This window comes from Typopeltis vanoorti, chromosome 17 (genome assembly GCF_054136105.1).
Source record: "Typopeltis vanoorti isolate ZY-2024b chromosome 17, IOZ_Tvanoo_1.0, whole genome shotgun sequence".
In the NCBI taxonomy this organism is placed as follows: Eukaryota; Metazoa; Arthropoda; class Arachnida; order Uropygi; family Thelyphonidae; genus Typopeltis; species Typopeltis vanoorti.
The window spans coordinates 885,914-912,351 of NC_143565.1; the positions used below are offsets into that span (position 1 = coordinate 885,914).

At 37.0% G+C, this 26,438-nt stretch overlaps 1 protein-coding gene across 1 annotated transcript in view; it reads right to left on the reverse strand.

The window, feature by feature from the left end:
- Window positions 1-26,438, reverse strand: part of LOC150097089 (myosin-14-like) — a 1,147,103-nt gene that overhangs the window by 217,032 nt on the left and 903,633 nt on the right. The window contains exon 35 of the mRNA XM_090407039.1: window positions 8,991-9,114. Coding sequence (XP_090263165.1) covers window positions 8,991-9,114 — 124 coding nt within the window. The remainder of the gene's footprint in view (window positions 1-8,990; window positions 9,115-26,438) is intronic.

Here is a 26,438-nt window from a genome sequence, read left to right on the forward strand (position 1 = left end):
GACCCAGGAGTACAGAGGGTGGGGACCAGAAAATGTTTAGATAGTTCAGTTTGGCAAGTGCAAGAAGAATGATTGTTATGGGAGATTTTAACTATAGTAGTATAAACTGGGGAGAGGAAGATACATGTAGCAATAAAGGAATGGAATTTCTAGAATTCTTGAGGGACAAATGTCTTAGTCAACATGTAATAGAGGGAACAAGAGGTTCAAGAGTTTTGGATTTGGTTATAGCATCAGAAGAGTTGATAATAACTGAGATGACATCTCTCCCACCAGTTGGAGAGAGTGACCATATGGTTTTGACTTGAAAAATGAATAAACATGCAGAAGTAACAAAGAGACGGGAACGTACGTGGAATTATAAGGCAGGTGATTATAATAGTCTAAGATGTCAACTTGGGGAAGTTTCACGGAGGGAGGAATTGGAAGGGTAGGATATCATTAGTGTGTGGGAAATTGTGAAAGAATATTTGTTAGCAGCAATGGTAAGTTGTATACCACGAGTGAACAAGAAGACACAATTTGGAGTAAAGTGGATAACAAACAATATTAAACAGGAATTAAACATGCGAAAAAGAGACTGTGAAAGAGATATAAGGAGACAGGTGAACAGAAGATGCACGAAGAGTATAAGACAGGCCAGAAGAGTGCCTAGTATGGCAAGGAAGACAAAACTGGAATATGAGAGGAGATTAGCCCTAAGATCCAAAGAAAATCCTAGGGAATTTTTTAGAATATGTGACCAGTAGGAGGAGAAATGACTGTGAAAGAATGATATTGTGGGATAAAAATGAGAATAGAGTGACTGATGCAGAGGACATAGTGGAATTGTTCAATGACCACTTTATTGGAGTATTTCATCCTGGAGGAGTCAGTTTTAATGCTAGAGGGATAGGGCAGGTTCGAGGGAGAGTGTGTTTCAAATACTGGGTACTCTGGATGTGAGTAAAGCTGTGGGACTGGATGGTACTTCACCACGAGTTTTGAGAGAATGTGCTAGGGAACTGACAGTGCCTTCGACAAGGCATTTCAACGAAAGTCTGGCTGCGGGAAAGTTGCACATGGAATGGAAGGAAGGTAAGATAGTGTCATTGCATAAGGGCAGTAGCACACTGGAAGTGTCTAATTATAGACCAGTTTGTGTGTCATCAGTAGTTAGTAAGACCTTGGAGAAAGTAGTGAAGGACCGTATACAGCATTGGGCAGATGAGGGAAATGTTATCTGTGAGAGTCGACATGGATTTGTGAAGGGGTGCTCTTGTTTTACCAATATGCTAGCCTTTTATGATAAAGTTACAAGAGCATTAGATGAGGGAAAGGCATATACTGCCATTTTCTAAGACTTAGCGAAGGCATTGAGAATAGAGTGACTGATGCAGAGGACATAGTGGAATTGTTCAATGACCACTTTATTGGAGTATTTCATCCTGGAGGAGTCAGTTTTAATGCTAGAGGGATAGGGCAGGTTCGAGGGAGAGTGTGTGTTTCAAATACTGGGTACTCTGGATGTGAGTAAAGCTGTGGGACTGGATGGTACTTCACCACGAGTTTTGAGAGAATGTGCTAGGGAACTGACAGTGCCTTTGACAAGGCATTTCAACGAAAGTCTGGCTGCGGGAAAGTTGCACATGGAATGGAAGGAAGGTAAGATAGTGTCATTGCATAAGGGCAGTAGCACACTGGAAGTGTCTAATTATAGACCAGTTTGTGTGTCATCAGTAGTTAGTAAGACCTTGGAGAAAGTAGTGAAGGACCGTATACAGCATTGGGCAGATGAGGGAAATGTTATCTGTGAGAGTCAACATGGATTTGTGAAGGGGTGCTCTTGTTTTACCAATATGCTAGCCTTTTATGATAAAGTTACAAGAGCATTAGATGAGGGAAAGGCATATACTGCCATTTTCTAAGACTTAGCGAAGGCATTTGACAGAGTACCACATGATAAGCTGATATTTAAGTTGTAGCATATGGGTCTGGATGTCAGATTGGTCAACTGGATTCAGGATTGGCTTTCCGATAGGTATCAGAGAGTTGTGTATGGTGGGGAAGTTTCAAGGGAACAGAGGGTTACAAGTGGGGTCCCACAGGGCTCATATCGTTCGCATATTGTTTAACCTTTATATCAATGACATTGCCAGTGGATTGCAAGATGATATTCAGTTGTTTGCGGATGATGCGAAGCTGGGAAGGATTATTAGTAATAGTCCAGATGTGGTAGCCCTGCAAGAGGATTTAAGTAAGCTAGATAGATGGACAAATGAATGGGGGTCGGTTTAATGCAGCAAAATGTGAGGTCTTGAGGTTTGGGACACATCAATGGAACACTGCATACTCTATGGGAGGAGTTATACTGGAGGAAGTAGGGGAGACAGGAGATCTGGGGTTGATGATTGATAGAAACCTGAAATTTAGGGGACATATTGCAAAGGTAGTGAACGTAACACAGAGGATTGCTGCAATAATGAGAAGGACACTGACTTGCAGAGATAAAACAGTTATCATTCTGTTGTATAAGACCCTGATCAGACCACACTTGGACTATTGTTCTCAGATTTGGTCTCCAGGATTTGAAGGGGATAAATTAACTGTGGAAAGGGTACAAAAGCGGATAACAAAGATGGTTTCAGGACTGTACAATGATAATTATGAGGATCGGCTGCAGGAATGTGGACTGCAGAGTTTGGTGGATAGAAGGAGAGGTAATATGATTGAGACTTTTAAGCTGTTGAGAGGTGGTTACAGGGTTGACACTGGGGAGTTATTTCACTTGGTTGAACAGCATGAAGGAGTGATGACAAGAGGTCATCCCTGGAAGTTACGAAAGGAAACTGTGAGCAAGATTGTGAGGAGTGGTTGAACTTCGCATGGAGTGTGGTTGAACCATGGAATGCATTGCCATCAGGAGATGTGAGAGTGAGAACGGTCAATGAGTTCAAGGAGTGGTATGATATACTTTATGTTTCTTAGGGGGGGGGGACCTCCCCTCAATGAGCCTTGATAGACTTTGTGTTTCTTAGGAAGGACCTCCCACGATGAGTCTTTTGACTCCATGGAGGCCTGCATAATAATAATTTAGATCCATATTGTAATTCCATAAATATGATGATTTTTGCTACAATTTTTATTACCATAAATTCAAAAATTTTATTTTTAGTGAGAATATATGAACTTCACAGTTCATGAAGTTCCTATTTTTACCTTGATTAGCAAGCTTAATTTGATTGCATTTAATTTCTTTTTTTTTTTTTTTTTAAAGAAAAAACTTTTATCGCTATACTAAATTATTACCGTAACTTTTCAATATTTATTCGGTATTCAGTGCTACAAAAATCCAGATTTTTTGTAGCAACTATGATGCTTGTCAACAAAGCTTGTCAAACAAAATCAACGATCTCAAAATCAACAATCAAAATCTGCAATTGAAATCTTTCACATTAAGATTTTAATTACATCTTTCTTTAAATTAATTATGATTCAATTACATTAATATTTAAAAGTGTAATTAATATATATATTTAGAATTACATTAAAAGATTTTAAACTATTTAGAAAATGTAATATTAAATATAAAGTATTGTAGAAGTTGCATAATTATTTATAATCCGTCGATATAAGTTAGTCATTTATTTATGTAAAATGACTTACAATGTTGCTGGTTTAATATTACAAAGATTTTTTTAACATTAATATTTATTGTATACATGTGAAATACCTTTTTATTTTTGGGAAGATACACAATAAATAAATTGTGCACCAAAAAGGGTTAAATATCGCATAACAGTAAAGGAAATTCCAAATAACGGTAATTAAACTGATTGTTTAGTTACCATTATTTGACTTTGGCTACTGTATACAAGCGTATATACCTAATTATATGATTAAAGTAGTTGTCGCGGTCAGTAAGAATATATTTTTCAATTAATTTATTATTCTTATTTTAATGTTACTCATTTATTTTAACAAACCAAGATACTTTTTTTTTTTTTTTTTTTTTATATTTGCTTTATCCCCTTATTTTCTAAACCAAGATACTACTGTTTCCATTTTTGTATTTTTTTAGCTTTTAATGTAATTGTTTATTTTATTTATATGTTAATTTTGGATTTAATATTTATTTCACTTTTGATAGATTAATACACTTAATGATGCCAACAAAATTTGAATCCGGAGCTAGTAAAAGAAAACGACTCAAAGAAAATGAAAAACAGCTAAATAGTTAAAAGGGGCAATTTTGTCCTTCTTACATTCTGAAAATGAAGAATTTTTGTAGAACTGAAGTTGTACTTCTGACTTCTTTGAATGAAAATGAAACATTGGTATCATTATCAGGAGGAAATTGAAAGTGAAAATGAAGAACATCAATATGATGTGGGAAAACATAGGAGAGAAAGAAGTAAATGAAACAAATCAATGTAGCAGTGTGGCCGCTTACTATTAATGAACAATTTATCGAGCATATTTTAATAAATATGCGGTAAAATTGAAAATTTAAAAAAAAAAGAATACACAGAACGGAAGAGAATCATCATCATCATCATCAAATTCCTGCCATGTACCCTCAAGGGGTGTACAGGACGGAAGAGAATATATGTCAGAAATGTAAATGAATCACATTTTTACTGTAAAAAGGCAAATGGAACAAAGGAGAAACGAGAGTGACTAATTTTTTCAGAAACCAGCAAAGAAATTTACTGCTTTGTTTGTAAATTGTTTTCTAAGTCAAATAATAGCTTAATGAAGGTTTTAATGACTGGGGAAATATAATACGAACCTTATGTGATCACGAGCGTTCTACTTGAGCATATACGAGTGATGTGCACATATCGCAAAAGAAAATTAAGTTCTGTAAATAGTCAAATTGATTCTGAATTGATCAAACAAATACAATCTGAAGAAAATTATTGGAGAAGAGGTTTTAAAAAGAATAATAGTTACCATTAAGTTACTGAGTAAACTAGGGCTAGCATTTAGAGAAAATACAAATGATATTTTTTTTTATTCTTGTGGAAATTATTTATCATGTTTACATTATTTAAGTGAATTTGATGATTTTTTAAAACATCACATGAAAATGTATGCCAACTGTGGTTCTGGCAGATCAAAAATTATCTTTCTTACCACACTTGTGATGAATTCATAGTGTTAATAACTAAAAAAAAACAAGAGAAATATCAATATCAGAAATTAAGGAAGCTGCTTATTTTGCAATAATACTCGATTCAACGCCAGACATTGTCGATAATGACTAACTAGCTATGATATTTGGGTGCTGCCGCAAATTCTGACATTAGAGAAATATTTATCGGGTTCATCAGTATTACACAGCTAATTCCTTATATTTAGAAGAGGTAGTGTTAAAAAAATTAGAAGAATTATCTTTGGATATAAAAATGTGCAGAGGGCAAAGCTATGATAAAGCTGCCAATATGAAAGGTATCTATACAGGTTTACAAGCTAGGCTGAAAAAACATAGTCCCTCAGCACATTATACACTGTGCTCTAGTCAGTCCTTAAATTTAATTGGCAACTATGCCACGGCATCTTGTCCGGAAGCAGTGCAATATTTTTGTTTTATTCAAAATGTATATAATTACTTTTCATCTTCAACAAGAAGATGGAGTATACTCCTTAAACATTTAGAAAAAAAATCTTTAACAGTTAAAAGACTAAGTGAAATGAGGTGGTCCGCAAGAGCTGATGCTATATTGGCTTTGAAAAGTGGATATAAACAAATTAAAGATGTATTACTTGAACTATCTATTTCTCCTCATGAAAAACTTATTTCTAAATTAGAGAGCTCATCATTTGCTGAACATTTCGACAAACCAGAAACAGCAATTTTAACAAGGTGTGGGACAAAATTTGTGGGACAGTTGTGTGGGACAAAATTTTACAATGAATACATGCTACTAGTAAATTTCTACATGATCCCGATATGGATTTGTTTTTAGCTAATAATTTGTTACAATCTTTAGTTGGTTTTATTTTAGATATAAGAAATAGTTTTGCTGCTGTAAATGAAAAAGCTAATTTATTAAGAGATGAGACAAAATTTAAAGATGAAAATGAAAGAGTTAAAAAATGGAAGAAAAAAAAATGAGTGATGAAGTTTCACAATCTAATGATGAGATGATATCACATGGAAAAACAAATTTCTCTGTGAACACTTATAATGTCATTTGCGATAAGCTAATTTTGGAAATTAATCAAAGAACAAAAAGCTATTTCGACATATTAGATATGGTTGACATTTTTTTGAAGAAAGATATAGATCAAGACAAGTACAAGACTAGTATTAATAAAATTTTACAAACTTATCGGACTGATATTGATGCAGAAAAATTTACTGATGAAGTTAAGCAATTTTTAAAATGATAAAGGAAGAAAATTCTTCACTTAAAAATGAGTAGAAATTTATAAACGATGGGTTAAGGTCAACTTTTCTGAATGTAGAAACAATTTTAAAAATATTTTTGACGATGCCTATTTCAAATGCAAGTGATGAACTCATTTTCAGTGTTGAAACGAATAAAAAATTATTTAAGAAGCAACTTGCACCAAAATAAAACAAGTGACCTGTCATTATGCATTGAATCAGATGTAATGGACTCGATTAATTATGATGACATTATAGATATATTTGCTAAAACCAAAGCCAGAAAAAAAACTTTTAATCATGTTGAAAGTTTATTTTTCACTTGGTTAGAGTATAATAAATTTAGTTTAATCCTTTATCCAAGTGTGAGCAAACAAAGTTTGCGCTTGAAAGTATCTTCAGGACTGGGGTAAGGTGGTACAACACCAGGGCAACTCGTTGCAAAGGTGGAGCAAGCTACCAACACTCCTGTCTCAGTATCTCCTATAATGCAAAACACATCTCCTTGCGGATATGTCTAATGTTATGCATTAAGGGAAGGGCCACTACCCAGACTAGTTTCGACTTTTATTGAGGTCTCTTCATATAGGTGGAGATGACCTGCTAACGCTTCTGCCTGGTATCTAAACTTGGGCCTGGCTCCCACTGAAGAGACCTCAATAAAGATCGAAACTAGTCTGGGTAGTGGTCCTTCCCTTAATGCATAACATTAGACATATCCGCAAGGAGATGTGTTTTGCATTATAGGAGATACTGAGACAGGAGTGTTGGTAGCTTGCTCCACCTTTGCAACGAGTTGCCTGGTGTTGTACCACATTACCCCAGTCTTGAAGATACTTTCAGGCGCAAACTTTGTTTGCTCACACTTGGATAAAGGATTAAACTAAATTTATTAAACTTTTAATTAATAATTAATTGTTTTATTTAAATTTGAACAATGTTGTATTGTGTTATTAAAATGAGTTATTATGGAAATGTTGACTTTTATTTTCAATAAATTAAAAAAATGCTTATTTTTGAGGCCTCATAATGATGTTGCACTTTGGGCTTCCAAAAGTATAAATGCAGCTCTGGATGGTGCAGCATATTGAAGTTTAGAGAGCATATTGCAAGTATTACAAAGACTGCATGTCATAGTGCTGCTATGATACCAAGTACTCTAATAAGCAGGATTAAGAAGGTTGTTGTGCCATTATTGATCTAAATATGTCTTATGACAAATCCATTATCATATGAAGAATAATGTAGTTTGTTTTATTGTCCTGAAAGCTTTTGGTTTTATGCTGTTTCTATATGATTTCTAATTAAGTAAATTTACTTCATCCCATTATAAACCAAATTTATGGACTGTTTGTGTTCAGATTTGGTCACCTGGTTTTCAATCTGATGTGATGTGGAAATATTGGAGAGGATTCATAGACAAGTGATATCAGAATTTTGATGGGTATGGAGAAAGGCTGAAGAAATGCAGATTGCAGCCTTTGGTGGATGGGAGGAAAAGAGGAAATATGATAGAGACATTTAAGTTAGTGAGAGTATTTTTTTGGATTAATGCAGTGGGATTACTAAAAGAGTAGAAGGTGAGAGGATGGGGCCCAAAGGGGGGGGGGTGAGGAATAGATTTTTTACATGGAAAATTGTCAGTGAATGGAATGCATTACCAGAATGCATTGTTAATGCAAGGCGTGTTAAGGATTTCAAGATATGGCCTGATAAATATGTTGTCAGTTGAATGAACTTTCCATGATGAGTCGACTGACTCCTTGGATGGTGCAGTAATAATAATAATTTAAATATTATTTCTGGAAATTTTCCATGTTACTCCTCTAAAATTAATATTTATGGCTATTTTGTATATTTTTCTTAAGAAATAGTACCCCTTGTGTTACATTACTGGATTTTTACTAAAATTTGCTTAAAACATTAATGGTATTTGAAAAGACATAAATGAAAAATATGGAAAGAATAATTTTTTGACATACCTTTGTCAAATCCTTGAGACTATCTTTTTATGGAGCAGCATCAAAAATATATCGACAGAAATTATATAACTGAACTTTAGGCATTCAGAATGAACACTGGATGATGGACTACAGACATTTAGGGCTGTCATTTGGATAAATACATTAGGGCTATTTTTCAAAGAGAAGGGGGAACTAAAAATGTAGAGATTAAAGATATAAGAATTAGAAGCTGAAATATACATATAGTAATGGTGGTCTAAAAACCCAGAATATGGATGGCAAATATTCTACTCACAGAACCTTTTGGTCTAAGAGTTAATTATAATTAGGACTGTAAGTAATCCAGGTTGTTAACTCTAATATAACAACACTCATGTTAAATTATGGATTATGCCACCACTTTTGCTGTATTAAAACTATCTATATGAATTTCTTCTCTGATGATGTTATAAATAGAATATAGCTTTGTTGTATTATTTATTTATTTTTTGTTGACTCCAGGAGTATATAATATACTCCTGAAATAAACCTTAATAACGTTAACTTCAGGAGTTAGAATGACTCAACTTTTCAACCTTAAGTTGAAAAGATAAGTCAAATGAAAGTTAAGTTTTTCTTAGAGGTTATATCAATTTGAGTATTATACTTACTTGTGATTGCAACTTCTTCGCCTTGTCCAATACATCTTCACTATTTGTTTGCTCTCCTTCTAATTCTTCTTCAACTTGGTGAAGCTTAATTTCCAGACTATGCTTTTCATCGAGCAGAAATGAACTGCAATATACGCGTAGTTGTATTTTTCATTTCATAAAATCAATAGCTGGTTTTACAATAAAAGAAAATAATCATTTTATTTAATAGGGATTTAAAAAATGAGAAAATACCTCTTAATGGCAAAACAAAAAACATTTAGAATTTAAATCAATTCAATTTTGTTTTGTAACAGTTAAAAGGATATTTTAAACAAAATATTTTAGATCTTCTAACAAACTGAAATATCAGAAAAATCCAAAGAGAAATTTCACTGTCATTATTATCATCATCCTCAGATCCCCACAAAGTCAAAAATCCATTTGGAGAGGTCTGTCAGTCAATAAATTCAAATTTCTCTGCAGACACCACATCCTCAGGTAATGCATTCTAATCACTCATTACTCTCCAAGCAAAAACATACTTCTCATTCCTTTGCTCACACTCTCCATATACAGCTTCCAGAGAAGACCTCTTATCCCCCCCTCCATATTCTCCACCATTCTAAGAAAAACTCTTCACTGTTAATCTTATATGAACCTCTTACCAACTTGTAAGAGGTTGGTAAGAGGTTCATATAAGATTAACAGTGAATCTTCTTAATTGAATACTTGAGAAATTCAATTAAGAAGATGCAATTTACAGAGTCTAGTGGATGAGGGGTGATACAATATGATAGAGATGTACCACCCCTCATCCACTAGACTCTGTAAATTGCATCTTCTTAATTGAATTTCTCATTTCAGAGACCAGAACCCATCTTCGTCAATTACTTCTGGACCCTTTCCAATAATTTCTTCATTCTTTTGAAAACCAGGTGACCAAATCAGTGCATAGTAGTCATTATCATCATCAACAGCTTTCTTTAGTTGACTTCTGAACAAATGCCTCTACATTCCATTCTGGCGCTCACATATATCTCTACACCATAAATGTCAATAACATTTTGTTATCTCATTATCCCATCTTATCACTGGTCTATTTGATTTCTAATAACCAGTTCTTGGTACTCATTCTGTTGTTCTCTTTATACATCTATTGTCAGACATTCTCGTCACATGTCCTGTCCAGCACCATTTGTTGCCTTTTATTACTAATTCAATATCTGTTATCTTTGTTTGCTTCCTTATCCAAGTATTATTATTATTATTTTTTTTAATCGTGTTATTCCAAATGACTTTTTCCATGTTTGTGTTATTTTCAGTTTCTCTAGATATTTTTTAGTTAGACTTTATGGTAGTGTGGGAGGTGATCTGCCTTGGATCAGGAGAGTAAAAATAGTAATATTAATGTGTAGCTTAATCATGAAATGTCAATCACGATCTATCAAAAACAGGCATAAAAATAACAGCGTCACCCAGCTGGCTGAATTGTAGTGCCACATGGCAAGAGACTGAGATTGGGGAAGAGAACAAATTGTAGAGTAGGAGACTTGCCAATGGGAGAACGAATATTCACAGTGTATTTGGAGAGAGAGAGTTAAGAAATGTTAAGTTAAGAGAGCTGATCCATGAAGTTGAAGTGTGTGTGTGTGGGGGGGCAGTTTGTATGATGGGCATTAATGTCAACAAGAATAATCTCACAAGTGGGGTAATTAGTTCATGTGAAATCAATTTTAGTGCTAAGTAGTCAAAAGGAGTAGCATGGTTGTTAGCGTTAGGGCAGGGTAAAGCAGAAAATGAAGGCTATAAAGTGAGGTAGGGAAATCAGCACAAGTTCCAAGGGAGCAGAAGGAGGGTAAAATTGTTCCAATGCATAAAGATGGTGATAAGGCTGTAGCTTCAAATTACACAACACTCTATATATCTAGAATTGTGAAGGTACTGGAGAGATTGGTGAGAAGTAGGATACAGAAATAGGTTGATAACAACAGTATTCTCTGTGGTTATCAGCATGGGTTTGTTAAGGGAAGATTATATTTTACTAACTTATGTACTATAACAAGGTGACAAATACCTTGGACAGGAGAGATGCATATACAGTGATGTACTTGGATTTTGCAAAAGCTTTCGATAGACTGCCATATGACAAACTGTTAAACAAACTGAAACAGATGGGACTGGATAACAGACTTCTGAGTGGAATCAGTGACTGATTGTTGGATAGGTATCAGAAAGTTACATATGGTGGTTCAATATACCAAAAGAGGAAGGTCATTACTGGTGCACTGCAGGGGTCAGTTTGGGATGACTGTTGTTCAATTTGTATGTTAATGATATTGGGATGGGTTTAGCGAGTGAAATGCAGTTGTTTGCAGATGATGCAAAATAGCAGAGATCAATACAGAGTCAAGTAGATGATAGGCAGATAATAATAGGATTTTTTTATATTTGCAGTTAAAACGATAGCATTTATATGACTGGCTTTCATGTTAGAGTTGTTGATCAGGTAAGTTGAATGATCAGTTCAATGTTTGCAAAGTGTAAAGTTTTGAGATTTTGTAAGCAACAATTGGATGAAAAGATTACACATGGTGGAGAAACTTCAAAGGAAGTAGAGGGGATAAGAGATCTAGGAGTGATGGTGGACAAGGACCTGAAATTCAGGGGCCACATTGCACAAGTCGTGAAGACGTCACATCGGATAACGGCAATGTTATGGAGGACTGTGACATGCAGAAATAGAGAGGTTATGATGCCATTTTATAAGGCCTTGATAGCACATCTATTGACCTATAGCACATTAGTGCCATGTGTGGGAATGAGGAATAGATGAAAGGAGGAATCTGTTCATATTTTGCTTGAGCAACTGAGGGTTGTAATCTCTGGGGAAAACAGAGTGGGGGAGACTGTGCCAAAGGACATAAGTAGTTGGGACGAAGGAGGAGGCAGTGAAATTGGTTAGCAGTGGCTCTTAAGGTACAAAGCAGAAATTGAACATCTGTGAGAGAGGGATTGAAATGGGTTTGCGAGAGAGGGATCATTAATTAGCTGGATTTCCCTCTTCTGGATAGAACTGAGGAATTTTAGAGAGGATTTTGGTGCATCACCCCAAATATGGGACAATATTCCATGGCTGGGTTTGGGTTTTGTATACAGTTAGTAGCTGTGAAGATGTGAAGTAATGTCTTGTGCAAAAAAGTATGCCAAGTTGTGTCAGAAAAGATCAAAGGTGCAGATCAGTCCAAGAAGAGAAATCTGGTCATGTTTGGATATTTCAGCATTAGTGAAGGTAAGGGGTTGGGATGCGAGCTCTTTCTTGCAAGAGATCAGACAGAACTGAGTTTTGGTGGCATTGAAGTTTACAAGGTTGTCATTGATCCATTGGGATATAGGTAGGAAATCTGAGTTCAGGTCCTTGGTTGTGGTAGATTTTGATCAAATACTTGAGCACTACAAGGTTTGTAGTGCTCAAGTATTAAAGCCCTATGAGGTTTGTCAAATGAAAAGGAGAGGACACTCGTGAGGCAACAGTAGCGGCAGTGTGTAAGAAGAGATCCGGATTCAGATAAGTTATTCTTGAATTAATAATTATTATTATTATTCGTGACACCTCCAGTGAGTCCAAAGACACGTTGCGGGAGGACTCCCACTGTACAACTCTCTGTCTACGCCACTACCGAACCGCTACTACCAATCAACTACATCAGCACCATCTACTGCCCACAACCACAACGAGTATTTTTTGTCTGAAAATTACGTGAAGAGCAGATTTGTCTGTATGTGGGATGAAAAACCGGAGTTTCCGGGAGAAAAAACCCTGCTACTGCTGTACGAGATTAATTGTATATGAGTGATTGTTTGAGTAAGAGCTGCTATAAAAGTTGTGCGCTACTAGTATTATTAGTGTGTGGGATATTTTGCTTAAACTTAATTACAAATTCGTTGTTATTAGACTTAGAGTAGTAATCAGCAGAGGAAAGATGGCGGCTTTGTCAGTGCATGACTTAGACTTCAGTCGATTCGTGAAGTACAAGGTGTGCTACATGTATTCTTTTGATTACATAGATGATTTGTGGAATCTAGAGCTGATGGAAGGAGGGTATGTGAGAAGTGAGCTAAATGAGGATTTGATGAGTGCTAATATGAATTTGATGACAGAAAGCGTTAGTAGCAAGAATGTCATGGGAAGAATGAGTGCTCATTTGAAAAAGAAGCAAGGTGTGAAAGAAAGGCAAAAAATTGTTAAAAAATCATTGAAAAAGAAAACAAGTGATTTGAAAACCATAATGGATGATAAAAAGAACAAAAGCAAGGCACATCTAGTGGAAGACGAAATTGAGAGAACAAAAGAAACCAGAAATAGCATGACAAAAGGTACAAAAGTTGGAAAAATCGAAAGAACGAATGAATCTGGAAATAGTGTGATGCAAGGTTCGAAAGTGGGAAAAATGGAAAGAATGAATGAAAGCGAAAGTTGGATGCATGTAGCCAAAAGTAGGGAAACTCAAAAGGATGAATGAGAGTGAAAGTGTGAAGTGGGAGTAGAAAGTTCGAAAATTAGAAACGAATGATAGAGAGAATGTAAAGCAAGATTCGAACGTTGAATTGGGTTGGATAAGGCAAGAGATGAAATGGATGCGGAGTGAAATTAAGAAAATTCGGATGAAAACTATTAAAACAAATCAAGCAGTTACGAAAGAGTTAACAAAAGACGAGCGAGTGGCGTTGTATGGCGACTCCATTATTAAAGGTGTGCTGGATGAGAGGATGCACAAGTTATGTTTTCCAGGCAGTAAAATGAATAGAGTGATTGAGGCATTGGATATGAGGAGGGAGTGAGCAAATGAGTTGTTAGTTTTAACATGTACAAATCACTTGACAGAGGAAAAAGAGCACGTCAGATGGATAAAAGAGAATAGTATGACAGAAAGGGTAGTAAGCATGTTGAATAGGTATTACTATGGTGAGATGAAGCAGAGAGTAAGGATTATGAATGATATGTTGGCTGAAATGTGTAAGGAGATAAAAGTACAGTTTGGTAATGTGTGGAATGAATTTGAAGGATGAAGTGAACTGTATGGGAGCAATGGGCTGCATTTCAGTGGTTATGGTGCGTGTTGTTTGGAGAGACTGCTGCTGGAAGGTAGAGATGTGAGTGCAGATAATGAATCAGATCAAGTGGGAAGTGATGCAGAAGAGCAGGAGAGATTGAAGAGGAGGTTATGAATGAGGAAGTGAGTGGCATGAGTAATGGAAAATGAGAGAATGGGTGTGCAAGAGGAACAGGGAAAAGGGAAGGCTCAGGGTGGACAGGGGTACAAAGTGTGGGAAAGGTGGATGCTCCAAGAGAATGTGAGAGCATGTGTAGACATGAAAGCAATGGGATGACCTGGGATCAAGAGGAAACCGTTGGAATTGAAGAGGGTTCTAAAATGAATAAGCAGAAAGGGAAATGGCCCCAGTCGAGCATGGAGAGATCACATCGAATGAGTGGTATTAGTGGAACTAGCTGTAGATCCAGGAATGAGCTGTTGTGTTTGTATGCAAATGCTAGAAGTGTCAGAAACAAGGCAGATGAAATGGTTGCACTAATTGAGTCTGTTCTCCCCCAAAATTGTTGGAATAAGTGAGACATGGTTAGATGAGGACGACATCCTGACAGGAATAGAGATGAGAGTCCTGAGAAAGATTAGAGGCGTGAACAGATGGCATCAATGGCAATATCATATTAAAAATGAGGATATTAGGAAAGAACTTGACATTGTCAGCATCCAGGAATGCGTTAGCAGAGCTAATCTCAGATGGTATGGTCACTTAAATAGAATGGGAGAGGAAAGATTAGCAAAACAAGTGTTCTCTGCCAGGTTGGCAGGAAAACGACCAAGAGGAAGACCAAGATATAGGTGGATTGATACGGTACAAAGTGCCTTAGACGATAGAAATATAAGATCTGATAATGTTGGAGTCTTGACAAGTAACAGACTGATTTGGAGGAAAATTGTAGATAGGAAGTTAGTAATGATGTAATTTTTTCATGTAGTACTGTCATATCCTGTACACCCCTTGAGGGTACATGGCAGGAATTTGATGATGATGATGATGATGTGTTTTGTGAGGATAGAAGGGATAAAAAGGGAGGGGGGAGTGCTATTGTTGATAGAGAAAGAGTTATGTCCATCAGTGGTTTTGATGCAGTATAATGTGAGATAGAGGTGAATGAAATAAAATATTTCGTTGGATGTTGTTATTGACCAGGTAATGTGGATGGTAGTGACTATGAAATGTATAATCAAATTAGCCAAAATAAGAAAAGAGTGATCATTATGGGCAATTTTAATTATGGCAATATAGACTGAAATGATGAGATAGCAACTGGAAGTAAAGAAAATGAGTTTCTTGAGTTTTTGAGGGATAACCACCTCAGACAGTATGTAACAGAGGGCACACGACGATTGAGGGTCATGGATTTGGTCATTTCATCAGAGAATGTAATTATAGATGAAGTGTCAAATCAGCCATCAATTGGTGAGAGTGACCATGAGATGATTGCCTGGGTGGTTGCCAGCAGTGTGAGTACCTCTGTAAGAAAAGGAAAAGATAATGAAGAGCTCAGGAGAGAGCTTGCAGATGTAGCATGGAATGAGGAGTCAACTGGAAAAGGGATCAATGCAGCTTGGGGTATTTTCAAAATCCATCTAGTAGATGCAATGTCTAAATGTATTCCAAGGGTGAGAAAGGTAAATAAGGTAGGTGTGAAATGGATGAATAAAGAGATTAAGCTTGCGATACAAAGAAAAAGGGCATTATGGAGGCAGCATAAGAGAAGTGGAAATAACCAATTCCATGATGATTACGAAGACCAGGCAAGGAGGGTGACTTGGTTGGTGAGGGTAGCTAAAGAGAGGTATGAACAGCAGCTAGCTAATGAAGCCAAAAAGAATCCTAAGGAGTTCTTTCGATATGTAGCCAGCAAAAGAAAGAATGATTATGGAAGGATGACATTGATTGGAGAATATGGTATAAAGACAGCTATTGCAGAAGGTGTGGTGGAGATACTTAATGAGCAGTACATAAAGGTCTTTCATTCTTGTGAATGTGACTTCATGGAGAGATTGAGTGCAGTTGATGATGAGGGAAGAGAGACTTACTGTAAGTGAGCAAGATGTGTATGGGGGAGTTGAGCAAACTAGACGTAAATACGGCTGTGGGACTTGATAATATATCACCGCGTATTCTGAAAGAATGTGCCAGGGAGTTGACGCATGCCTTGACATATTTTTTTAATACAAGTCTTGCACTCAGTCAAGTTCCTAAGGAGTGGAAGGAGGACAAGATTGTGCCACTTCATAAAGGAGATGACAGAACTTTAAGCATCAAACTATAGGCCTATCTGTGTGTCAGATGTTATAGTAAGTTGTTGGAGAAGTTTGTGAGAACTAGGATCCAGAATTGGGTTGACAACAATGGTATTATCTTTGATGGACAGCATGGATGTGCTAAAGGGAGGTCATGTTTTACTTACTTATTACAATAAGGTGACTGCTTTCATGGACACAGGAGAAGGATACATAGTAATATAACATAGATTTCGCAAAGGCTTTTGATAGATTACCATGATAAGCTGATAGTCAAACTAGAGCAGATGGGGATGGATATTAGACTGGTGCATTGGATTTGAGACTGACTAACTGATAGGTATCAACAATTTGTGTCTGGGGAAGCGACATCCAGGAAAAGGAAAGTCACTAGTGATGTATTTTAGGGATCTGCTTTGGGGCCATTACAGTTCAACTTGTATATTAATGATATTGGTGAAGATTTGGATGGAGATATTCAGCTGTTTGCAGATGATGCAAAGTTGGGACGAATCATGAAGAGTAGAGAAGATGTTGTGGTTTTACAAGAAGACTTGAATAAATTGAGTGATTGAGTACGGGAATGGGGATGTGAGTTCAACGTTGCAAATAATAAGGTTTTAAAATTTGGGAAACAAAAATGGGATGCAGAATTTATGCTTGGTGAGGATATATTGTCAGAGGTGGAGGAAATAAGATATCTGGGGATAATGATCTGAAATTTAGGGAACACATTGCCAAAATTGTGAAGAAAACACAAAGGCTTCTGGGAACGATGTATAGGACACTGACTTGTAGAAGTAGGAAGATTCTTGTCCCATTGTATAAGGCTTTGATTAGGCCACACATGGACTATTGTGCCCAGATTTGGTCACCTGGTTTTCAGAAGGATGAAGAGTTGTTGGAAAGGGTCCAAAGGTGACTGACTAAGGTAGTTTCTAACCTCTGGAATGTCGAGTATGAGGAAAGATTAAGAAGGTGTAAGTTGCAGAGTCTGGTGCTCAGAAGGAAGAGTGGATATATGATAGAGACCTACAAGTTAGTAAGGGGTTGTTAAAGGATCAATGTTGGAGAGATTCTACAGAAAACAGTGGGAGATCAGGGAAGAACCAGGTCATCGCTGGAAACTGTATAAAGAGGGTGTGAGTAGTGGAGCGAGAAGCAGGTTTTTTTCATGCAGAGTTGTGAATGATTGGAATGCCTTTCTTGAGAGTGTGGTGTCTGCAGAGAATTTGAGTTTGTTTAAAGCATGGTATGATGAGCTGTGTGTGTATGATAAAAGGACCTCCTAGACTACTCTTTGACTCCATGAGGTCTTGGGTAGTAATTATAATAATAATTGGTTGAAAGTTTATTTTTCACTTGGTTAGAATATAATAAATTCAATTTAATCCTTTATCCAAGTGTGAGCAAACAAAGTTTGCACATGAAAATATCTTCACGACTGGGGTAAGGTGGTGCAACACCAGGGCGACTCCTTGCAAAGGTGGAGCAAGCTACTATCACTCCTATCTCAGTATCTCCCATAATGCAAAACACATCTCCTTGCGGATATGTCTAATGTTATGCATTAAGGGAAGGGCCACTACCCACACTGGTTTCGACCTTTATTGAGGTCTCTTCAGTGGGAGCCAGGCCCAAGTGAGGATACCAGCCAGAAGCATTAGCAAGGTCATCTCTACTTATAGGAGTTGCCAAATGGTGTGCCACCTTTTAAAAAAAAAAGGATAAAGGATTAAACTAAATTTATTATAATAATAATTGGATTGGAAAATGATCTAGGTTTCATTCTCATCATGATGAGGGGAATCCTTATATTGGTTTTTTAATTGAAGGTGAGTTAGTTGATCTCATATGCAGGTAGCAGGGTTTCCCCCCTCCTGGAAACTTGGGTTTTTCATCTTGCATACAGACAAATAGGCCTTCAGAACAGATGATTTTTTACAGACAAAAAATACTGTTGTTGGCGATGATGGGCAATAGTGTCATAGTAATGGAGAGGGTGTGATATATTCAGCAAAGTAACTGTTAATTAGTTTACGGAATTAACACCGCATATAAAGTATATTAATTAAAGGTAACTTTCAGCAAAGTAGACTATGAGTAGACTGTGCTCCCTCGATGAGTTCTTGATCCCTGGAGATGTCATGACATAATAATAATAATAAAGTGTACTGTCATCAGCAAAGCTATAAATAGGATGGAAATCTGTGACAGCAAGTAATTTATATACAAGAGGAAGAGCGGGTGAAAGAACAGAACCGTGGTGTACTCCTGTATTGGTGGGAAAATCTGAGAAAAGTAAACCATTCACTTGGACACGTAGTGAGCAACAGTGAGAAAGTTGGCAATCTAGTTGCAGAGTGAGGAAGGCCAACCATAGGATGACAGTTTGGTGAGTAGACTCCTGTGTAAAACATGATCAAATGCCTTTGAAATGTTGAGGGCAACCATATGGGTTTCTCCAAATTTTTCCATGATCCGAGTCCATAGGTGGGTGATGAAAGCAAGAAAATCAGTTCTTAGACTGTGAGTGACGGAATCCATACTGCTGGTCACTGATTAGTTGATATGTCTCTATGTAGTTCAGGAAATGGCTGCTAATGACCTTCCCCATAATTTTATATGGGGAAGGTCATTAGCAGTCAACCAACAGTAGCTTGTTGGTTGACTTTTATCCAACCAACAAGGTCCAACCAACATCTACCTTACAACATGGAAGAAGGTCCACATCCAGCCCGTGGGATGAGCTGGATGTGGACCTTCTTCCATGTTGTAAGGTAGATGTCAGTTGAATAGGATAGATTGAAGAGGTGATACAGGATAGGTGTTGGTTCTAGGGCATAATTTTTAACACAATAAGATGCCATCAGGACCACATGCCTTATTTGCGGGATTATTAAGGATTCTTCAGATTTCTTTTTGTCGGAAGACTATTAGAGACATGAAGGGAGCCGTTCTTTATGGTATGAAGAGAACTTTGCCCAGGTCTTCAACGATTCAAATAGAAGAATGATGTTAGTAAGTTGTCCGTGTCTTTTGGTGAGGTGATTACAGTACCATCAGGATGTGAGAGTGGTGAAAACTTGGGTCAGCAGAAGTTCTGCCCAATGGCCCTGGCAAGGGACCAGAAGGAGCAACTTCCATTTGGGCAGGAGACAAGTTTGCAGCATTTGGCCCTTTCAAAGTCTGACTTGCAAAGATACTGGATTGCAACAGTATAGGCAAAGAGTGCAGCTGGAGTTTTGGTCTTGAGCCAATTGTGGTAAGCAGAGTTTTTTTTTTTCTTTTACAGCATGGGCACACTTTTTTTTGAGAACCAAGGCTTGGATGGTGGCTGAGAATTTGGAGTGGAATAACAGATGAAAGCCTTCATTCAATATGAGGATGATTTCTGTTATTCAGTCAGAGCAGGTGTTTTGATCAGAAGAACAGAAGCAGTAGTTGGACAACGGGAAGGAGGAATAGAACTCCCAGAGGTCCTCCCAGTTGGCATCCTTGTGTGGTGCCAAAGGGCACAAGAGACTGAACTGGTGGGTGAAGGTTGTTCTGTGGCAAAAGACTTGTATGAAGTTGTGGTCTGAGTTTCCAAGAGGAGAACCGACAACCACAATATACCTGGAAGATGAGCTTGTTACAAAGAGGCTAAGTGTGTTGGCAAATTGCAGGGGGTTGTCTGGTATTCTGGTAAGAAGATTGAAGATCTGAGAACCTCAACATCCCTGCCTGTCTGCCATCTCTCCCAAGTATTTGCCTTACCTAATTGGCTAAACAAGCACAGAAGGAGGCAATGGGAAACCACTTCTGTATATATTTTGCAAAGAAAATCTTATGATCAGAGACTAGTTATTGTGAAAGTGCTGGAAGATGGGACTTCAAGGTCAGAAGGCATTGAAATGGCTACTTGGGAAGAGCAGAGAGGAACTTCCAATGAAGTCAACAAGAATAGCAAAGCTGGATCGAAGCCTTCTGGAAGTTCAACTTCTGAAAGAGTTAATCTCAGATTAACTCTTGAACAGAAGATGCCTCTGCTTTACTGATTTACACAAAACAGGAACATGGAATGTAAGAAGCATGTATCAAAGAAAACTGGAACTAGTAAAGAAAGAAATGACAAGAACTCGAGTTAAGATTTTAGGAAACAGTGAACTGAAATGGACAGAAATGGGTCACTTTGATACCGATGATTTCATTATGTATTACTCTGGACATGAAAACCTTTGAAGAAATGGAATAGCATTCATAGTTAGAAGAGAATACAGAAAATACAGTTTGGGTTACAACACAGTGTTGATAGAATAATTCTAATCAGATTAAAGGCATATCCAGTGAATGTTATGCTCATACAGGTGTTGAAAGTTTTTTCACTTGGTTATACTATAAATCAGGGTGGTCAAATACGTGTCCTTTTGAAGTCAAAATAATTCCATTAAGACTCAGAAGAACTGCAACCTTTGAAGGATGTGATAGTACTGGAGTAAGTGAGTGTGCACATGGCAAGGTTATAACGAGCTTGTAAGAACTGCTTTGAGTAATTACACATCTAATTTTATTTTCTTACTAAGAAAATACATACAAGGAAGGCCTCTATTAGTAAATAAGTAACTAAAATTATTGTGTTTCAACTTTAAAATTATTCTAACAGTTCAAAGTAAACTTCATTTAACGTGTTTTGCATTAAACCTTTTTATTGCAGTAATTTTTATTAACCCTGTTTTTTCCTCTCTCTTCTCTCTTTCTTTTTTTATTTTCTTCCTCTTTTTTGTTATCTCCTCTTCTCTTTTTGTTTATTTTTTCCTGGCAGATCGTGAAGAGCCGTGTATCGACTTTTCTTATGCTATGTTCACTTGCTTCCCTGTCTATCCTGCACACTTCTCTCATTCTCTACATTCATGTTACCCGCTTCTCCATTCATCAGTACCGCTTCAATTCTTCATTCCTTACTCTTCTGGCATTCAACATTGCTTCTTGCTTGCTCATGTCCATTCTCTGTATTCATTATCGAGCAACAGTCTCTTCAGATGACTCACATCAAAATGATTCAAATGCAATCCATCACTCTTATACAGTTCAATTTCATCCTTCAAATTTATCCCTCACATGCAGAAACTATACTCTTTTCTTTTCACACATTTCTGCTAACATATCATTTATAATCTTTGCTATCAACCTCAACTCATCACTATCATACCTGGGCAACACACTGACTACCTTTCCTATAAAAACATATCTTTTATTGTTGTCAACAACCTCCTGATATCCAGTCTTACACTCTCCTTGTTTTCAGTAAAGTAATTGGTTCTGACTACCACTATCACTTCTTTTGCTTGCTTACCCCTCGTATCTATCACCTCAATCACTCTACTCATTTTACCTCCTGAAATGCAAAACTTTGTGCATCTTCTTGCTCATCATACTCTGATAATTAAATCCCCATACAATGCCTCACTCAAGTCTTTTGTTATACCTTTTTTTTGCACCAATATCATTCACTTCAGTCCTCTTCACTCTCCCATACATATCTGCAATTATCTTTATTTTACTCCACATTTGATTCATCTCTTGCCTCATCTTTACCATGCTTTCAAATCATGCATACTTTTTTTGCTATTATTCACTCTTGCTATTTTACTGTCAGTTGCACATGCTTTTTTGCCACACATGCCACCATTTTGCTGTTAATTACGCTCTATTTATGACTGTGATTTTCTCACACTTTCTTATCAACAGCTGAATCCTTTTCTTTACCATCAGTTCCCAGTCTTTATTAACATCTGCAGTCTTTCTCAAGATCTATTTCATTTATGATGTCAATGTCCATACTCTGTCCGACCCGTATACCCATACTCACTACTTTCTCCTATTCAACCTCTCTCTCTCTCTATCTTTAAATTGGATAGTAACTGTTTATCTGGTACAATAACATTGATAAAACCACTACTAAACAGTAATGCTTAGTGTGAATGGATCTATTCCAATGTTACCAACCTGCAAAGCTAATAAATCTATCTCATTATTTACTGCAATCTAAAATAATTAGATTTATTAGCCATGTGGGTCAGTAGCTATGGAGAATCTGTCATCCTCTGATGACAGATCCTCACTAAGCTTTGCTATTCAATAGTAGTATCTAATGATCAAGAGACACACCAACATACGTAAATCATAATTATTATTATTGATAATTGCATTTCTTGAGAATTTAATTCATCACCTAAATTATTGACATAATAAAAAAAATGAGCAGCCTTGTCAAAATATCTATAACGGTGTATTGAATGTATAATGTTTATATTAAAAAAAAAAAGTATATTGTGTAAATGAATGCAGGATGGAATACCACACTTGTACAGAGAAGTGGAAGAGGCAAAAAGGAAACAGAAAAACATCTGAGAATTGAATATAATAAATTTAGTTTAATCCTTTATCCAAGTGTGCGCAAACAAAGTTTGCGCCTGAAAGTATCTTCAGGACTGGGGTAAAATGTGTTTTGCATTATGGGAGATACTGAGATAGAAGTGTTGGTATAAGATAGAAGTGGTGCAACTCCACCTTTGCAAGGAGTTGCACCACTTTACCCCAGTCCTGAAGATACTTTCAAGCACAAACTTTGTTTGCACACACTTGGATAAAGGATTAAAATAAATTTATTATAGTCTAACCAAGTGAAAAATAAACTTTCAACATCTCTCTCTAAATCCAGAGTAATTTAATAAAAAGTTGGCACACTGTTTAGCAGCTCCTGTAGGAGGAGATAACCTTACTAATGCTTCTGCCTTGATATCTCCACTTGGGCCTGGCTCCCACTGAAGAGACCTCAATAAAGGTCGAAACTAGTCTGGGTAGTGGCCCTTCCCTTAATGCATAACATTATACATATCCGCAAGGAGATGTGCTTTGCATTATGGGAGATACTGAGATAGGAGTGTTGGTAGCTTGCTCCACCTTCGCAAGGAGTTGCCCGGTGTTGTACCACTTTACCCCAGTCCTGAAGATACTTTCAGGCACAAACTTCGTTTGCACACACTTGGATAAAGGATTAAACTAAATTTATTATAGTCTAACCAAGTGAAAAATAAACTTTCAACATCTGAGAATTGAGTTTAAATATTATGAGAATGTGGAGTTGAGTTTAGAAAGGAAGTTAACTGACAAGATGTACAGCGCAAAGAGGATGTGAATAGGGAGGGGGGGGGGGGAGAAGAAGAAAAAGATAGAGTGGGAAAGTGAAGGAATGGTTAGAGATGTGTGATGAAGATGAGAAAATGAGGACTGAAATATATGAAATTCTATTATTGGAGGTGTGCCATGGTAGTTCATTAATGTTTATATGGAAGAGGATGACAGGAAGTGCAACCTTTTCAATTAAAAGGGATGAGAATGTGGATGAGATGATAGTATTAGTTGGTATGATCAGCCTTAGAGGAAGAAGACGTGAATGAGACAGAAACAGATTTGAAAGCAATGGATTTGATAGAGATTGTGCATCAGAAGAGTAGATAGCTGATGTATGGACTCAGCAGGATATTAAGGAGTTGAGGAGGAGTAAAGGTGAGATGTGATAATAAATGATATCACAGCAAGAATGTCTCAGAAAAGAGGTATGGAATATGAGGATATCTGGAGTCTGTTAATGAGACAAGACAGGATAGGCATTTCAACAAGTATGGTGGTATAGGCATGTAAAGAGGTCATTGTTCTCCTAAAATTATCATCAAAATTCATCTTGTGGTGCTCCCACAGTGCCTTCTTCTTCCAGATTTCATGCTTAATCTCTTCATTCATCCATTTCACTCCTGCCTAAAAAAAAGTGAATGTAATGAGTCAGGGAAACTAGCATGAAATGAATTGTTATGCTTATTTATGAATGATAACAGTATCAGAAATAAGGAAGATGAGAAATTGTTGTATTGAAAAAAAATCTCATGCCAAACCAACGAGGATGAGAATGATATCTTGATGGGGGATAGAAATGGAAGGATATGATGCTTTTTGTGAGGTTAGGAAGCGCAAGAAGGGAGGATGAGTACAGCTAATGATAACAGGAAAATTGTTCACTGATGGTTGGGATATAATGGGGAAAAGTGTTGTCATTATTATTATTACATGACACCTCCAAGGAGTCTAAAGACTCATTGAGGGAGGGCACCTACTCTACAACTCTCCATCTCCACCACTCAATCCACCAACTACAGTGAACCACAACTACACCAATGCCATTTACTGCTCACCACCACCACTGGTATTTTCACAGACAATCACAAACATCCATGCCTATGGCAGGATTCAAAACCCACAGCCTTTTGTTTGGAGAGCAGATATGCTAACAACTTGGCCAACTAGGCCAGCAAAGTGGCAGTGGTTTGAAGCAGTATGACATCAGGTGGTGATTGATAGAATGAAGTATTTGGTTTGGTGTTGCTACATTCTGGTGAATGTGATGGGAGGAGGGGGGGAGAGCAAGAAATGTTTAAGCAACTTGGGTTAGTGAACAAGCAAAAGGTGATTGTGATGGATGATTTCAATTACAGCAATATTAATTGGAATGAGGAGATAGCATTAGGGAGAACAAATTTCTTGAGTTCTTAAGGGACAACAATCTTAGGAAATATGTAACAGAGAGCACGCTAATAAAACACGATATCCTGAGAGGAATAGAGGTTGAAGGATTCCATACATTTTGTAAAGATGAAGAGAATAAGTGGAGTAGAGGACTGCTCCACTTCATACACACACATCAGCAATACTCCAGTAATTCTACCTAATTCTTTATGCAACTAATTATTATCAAAATTCATTTTGTGGTGATCCCACAGTGCATTCTTCTTCCAGATTTCATGCTTAATCTCTTCATTCATCCATTTCACTCTGCTTTACTTAGCATTTTCAGCTTTGGAATACACTCGACACTGCTGCTGTTAAATAGCTCTTGACCAATACCCAATCAGCATCTGTCACCTTTCCACTCAACTCCTCTTTCCATGCTATAGCTCCCAATTGTCTCCTAAGCTTTTCATAATCACCAGCCTTTTAGTTCCCGAAACACCCCTTCTTCACAGAAGTTCTCATATGACTGGCTACAATCCAGGTGATCACTTCATGGTCACTAATTAGGGGAAGATTAGACATTCCATTCACAATCACATCCTCTGATGATATAAATAAATCTAAGACTCTTAACCTTCGTGTGCTCTCTGTTACATATTTCATAAGATTGTTGTCCCTTAAGAACTTGAGAAATTCATTCTCCTTATTCCGTAATGCTACTCCTCATTCCAATTAATATTGCTGTAATTGAAATCATCCATCACAATCACCTTTTGCTTGCTAACTAACCCAAGCTGCTTAAACATTTCTTTGTCCCTCCATCACATTCACCAGTAGGTAGCAATACCAAACCAAATACTTCATTCTATCAATCACCACCTGATGCCACATACTGTTTCAAACCACTGCCACTTTTCCCCCATTATATCCCAACCATGAGTGAACAACTTCCCTGTTATCATCAACTGTACTCATCCTCCCTTCCTAATCTAAAAAAAAGCATCATATCCTTCCATTTCTATCCCCATCAAGATATCATTCTCATCCTACCATGTTGCACTTGGTTTGGAATAAGATTTTTTTCAATACAACAATTTCATCTTCCTTATTTCTGATACTGCTATCATTCATAAGCAAGCAGCATAACAATTCATTTCTTGGTCTATAATCAGCCTTACTCATGCTGTCCCTACGACTTCACACTTGCTCCTGTCTGCTCACTCTTACCCTTTGTTCCATATACCCTTCCATGTATTCCAGGCCATTGCATTCAAATGCTGACCATCTCCATACATGCATTGATCACGACTTTCAGAATCCATGCTCCTTCCACTGTGTCTACCTCACCTACACTTTTTACTGTCCAACTTGCATTCCTGTTCTCATATTCTCATCTCCATTCAGAATCATACCAGGTCCATTCTTCTGCTCACTGACTTCTGATGATACCTTGTTTGTATCACTGATTAACCTTTCTTCCAGCAGCAGCCTTTCCAGATGACTTACTTCAAAACCATTCAGATGCAATCCATCACTCTGATACATGTTGTTTAAGTACACCATG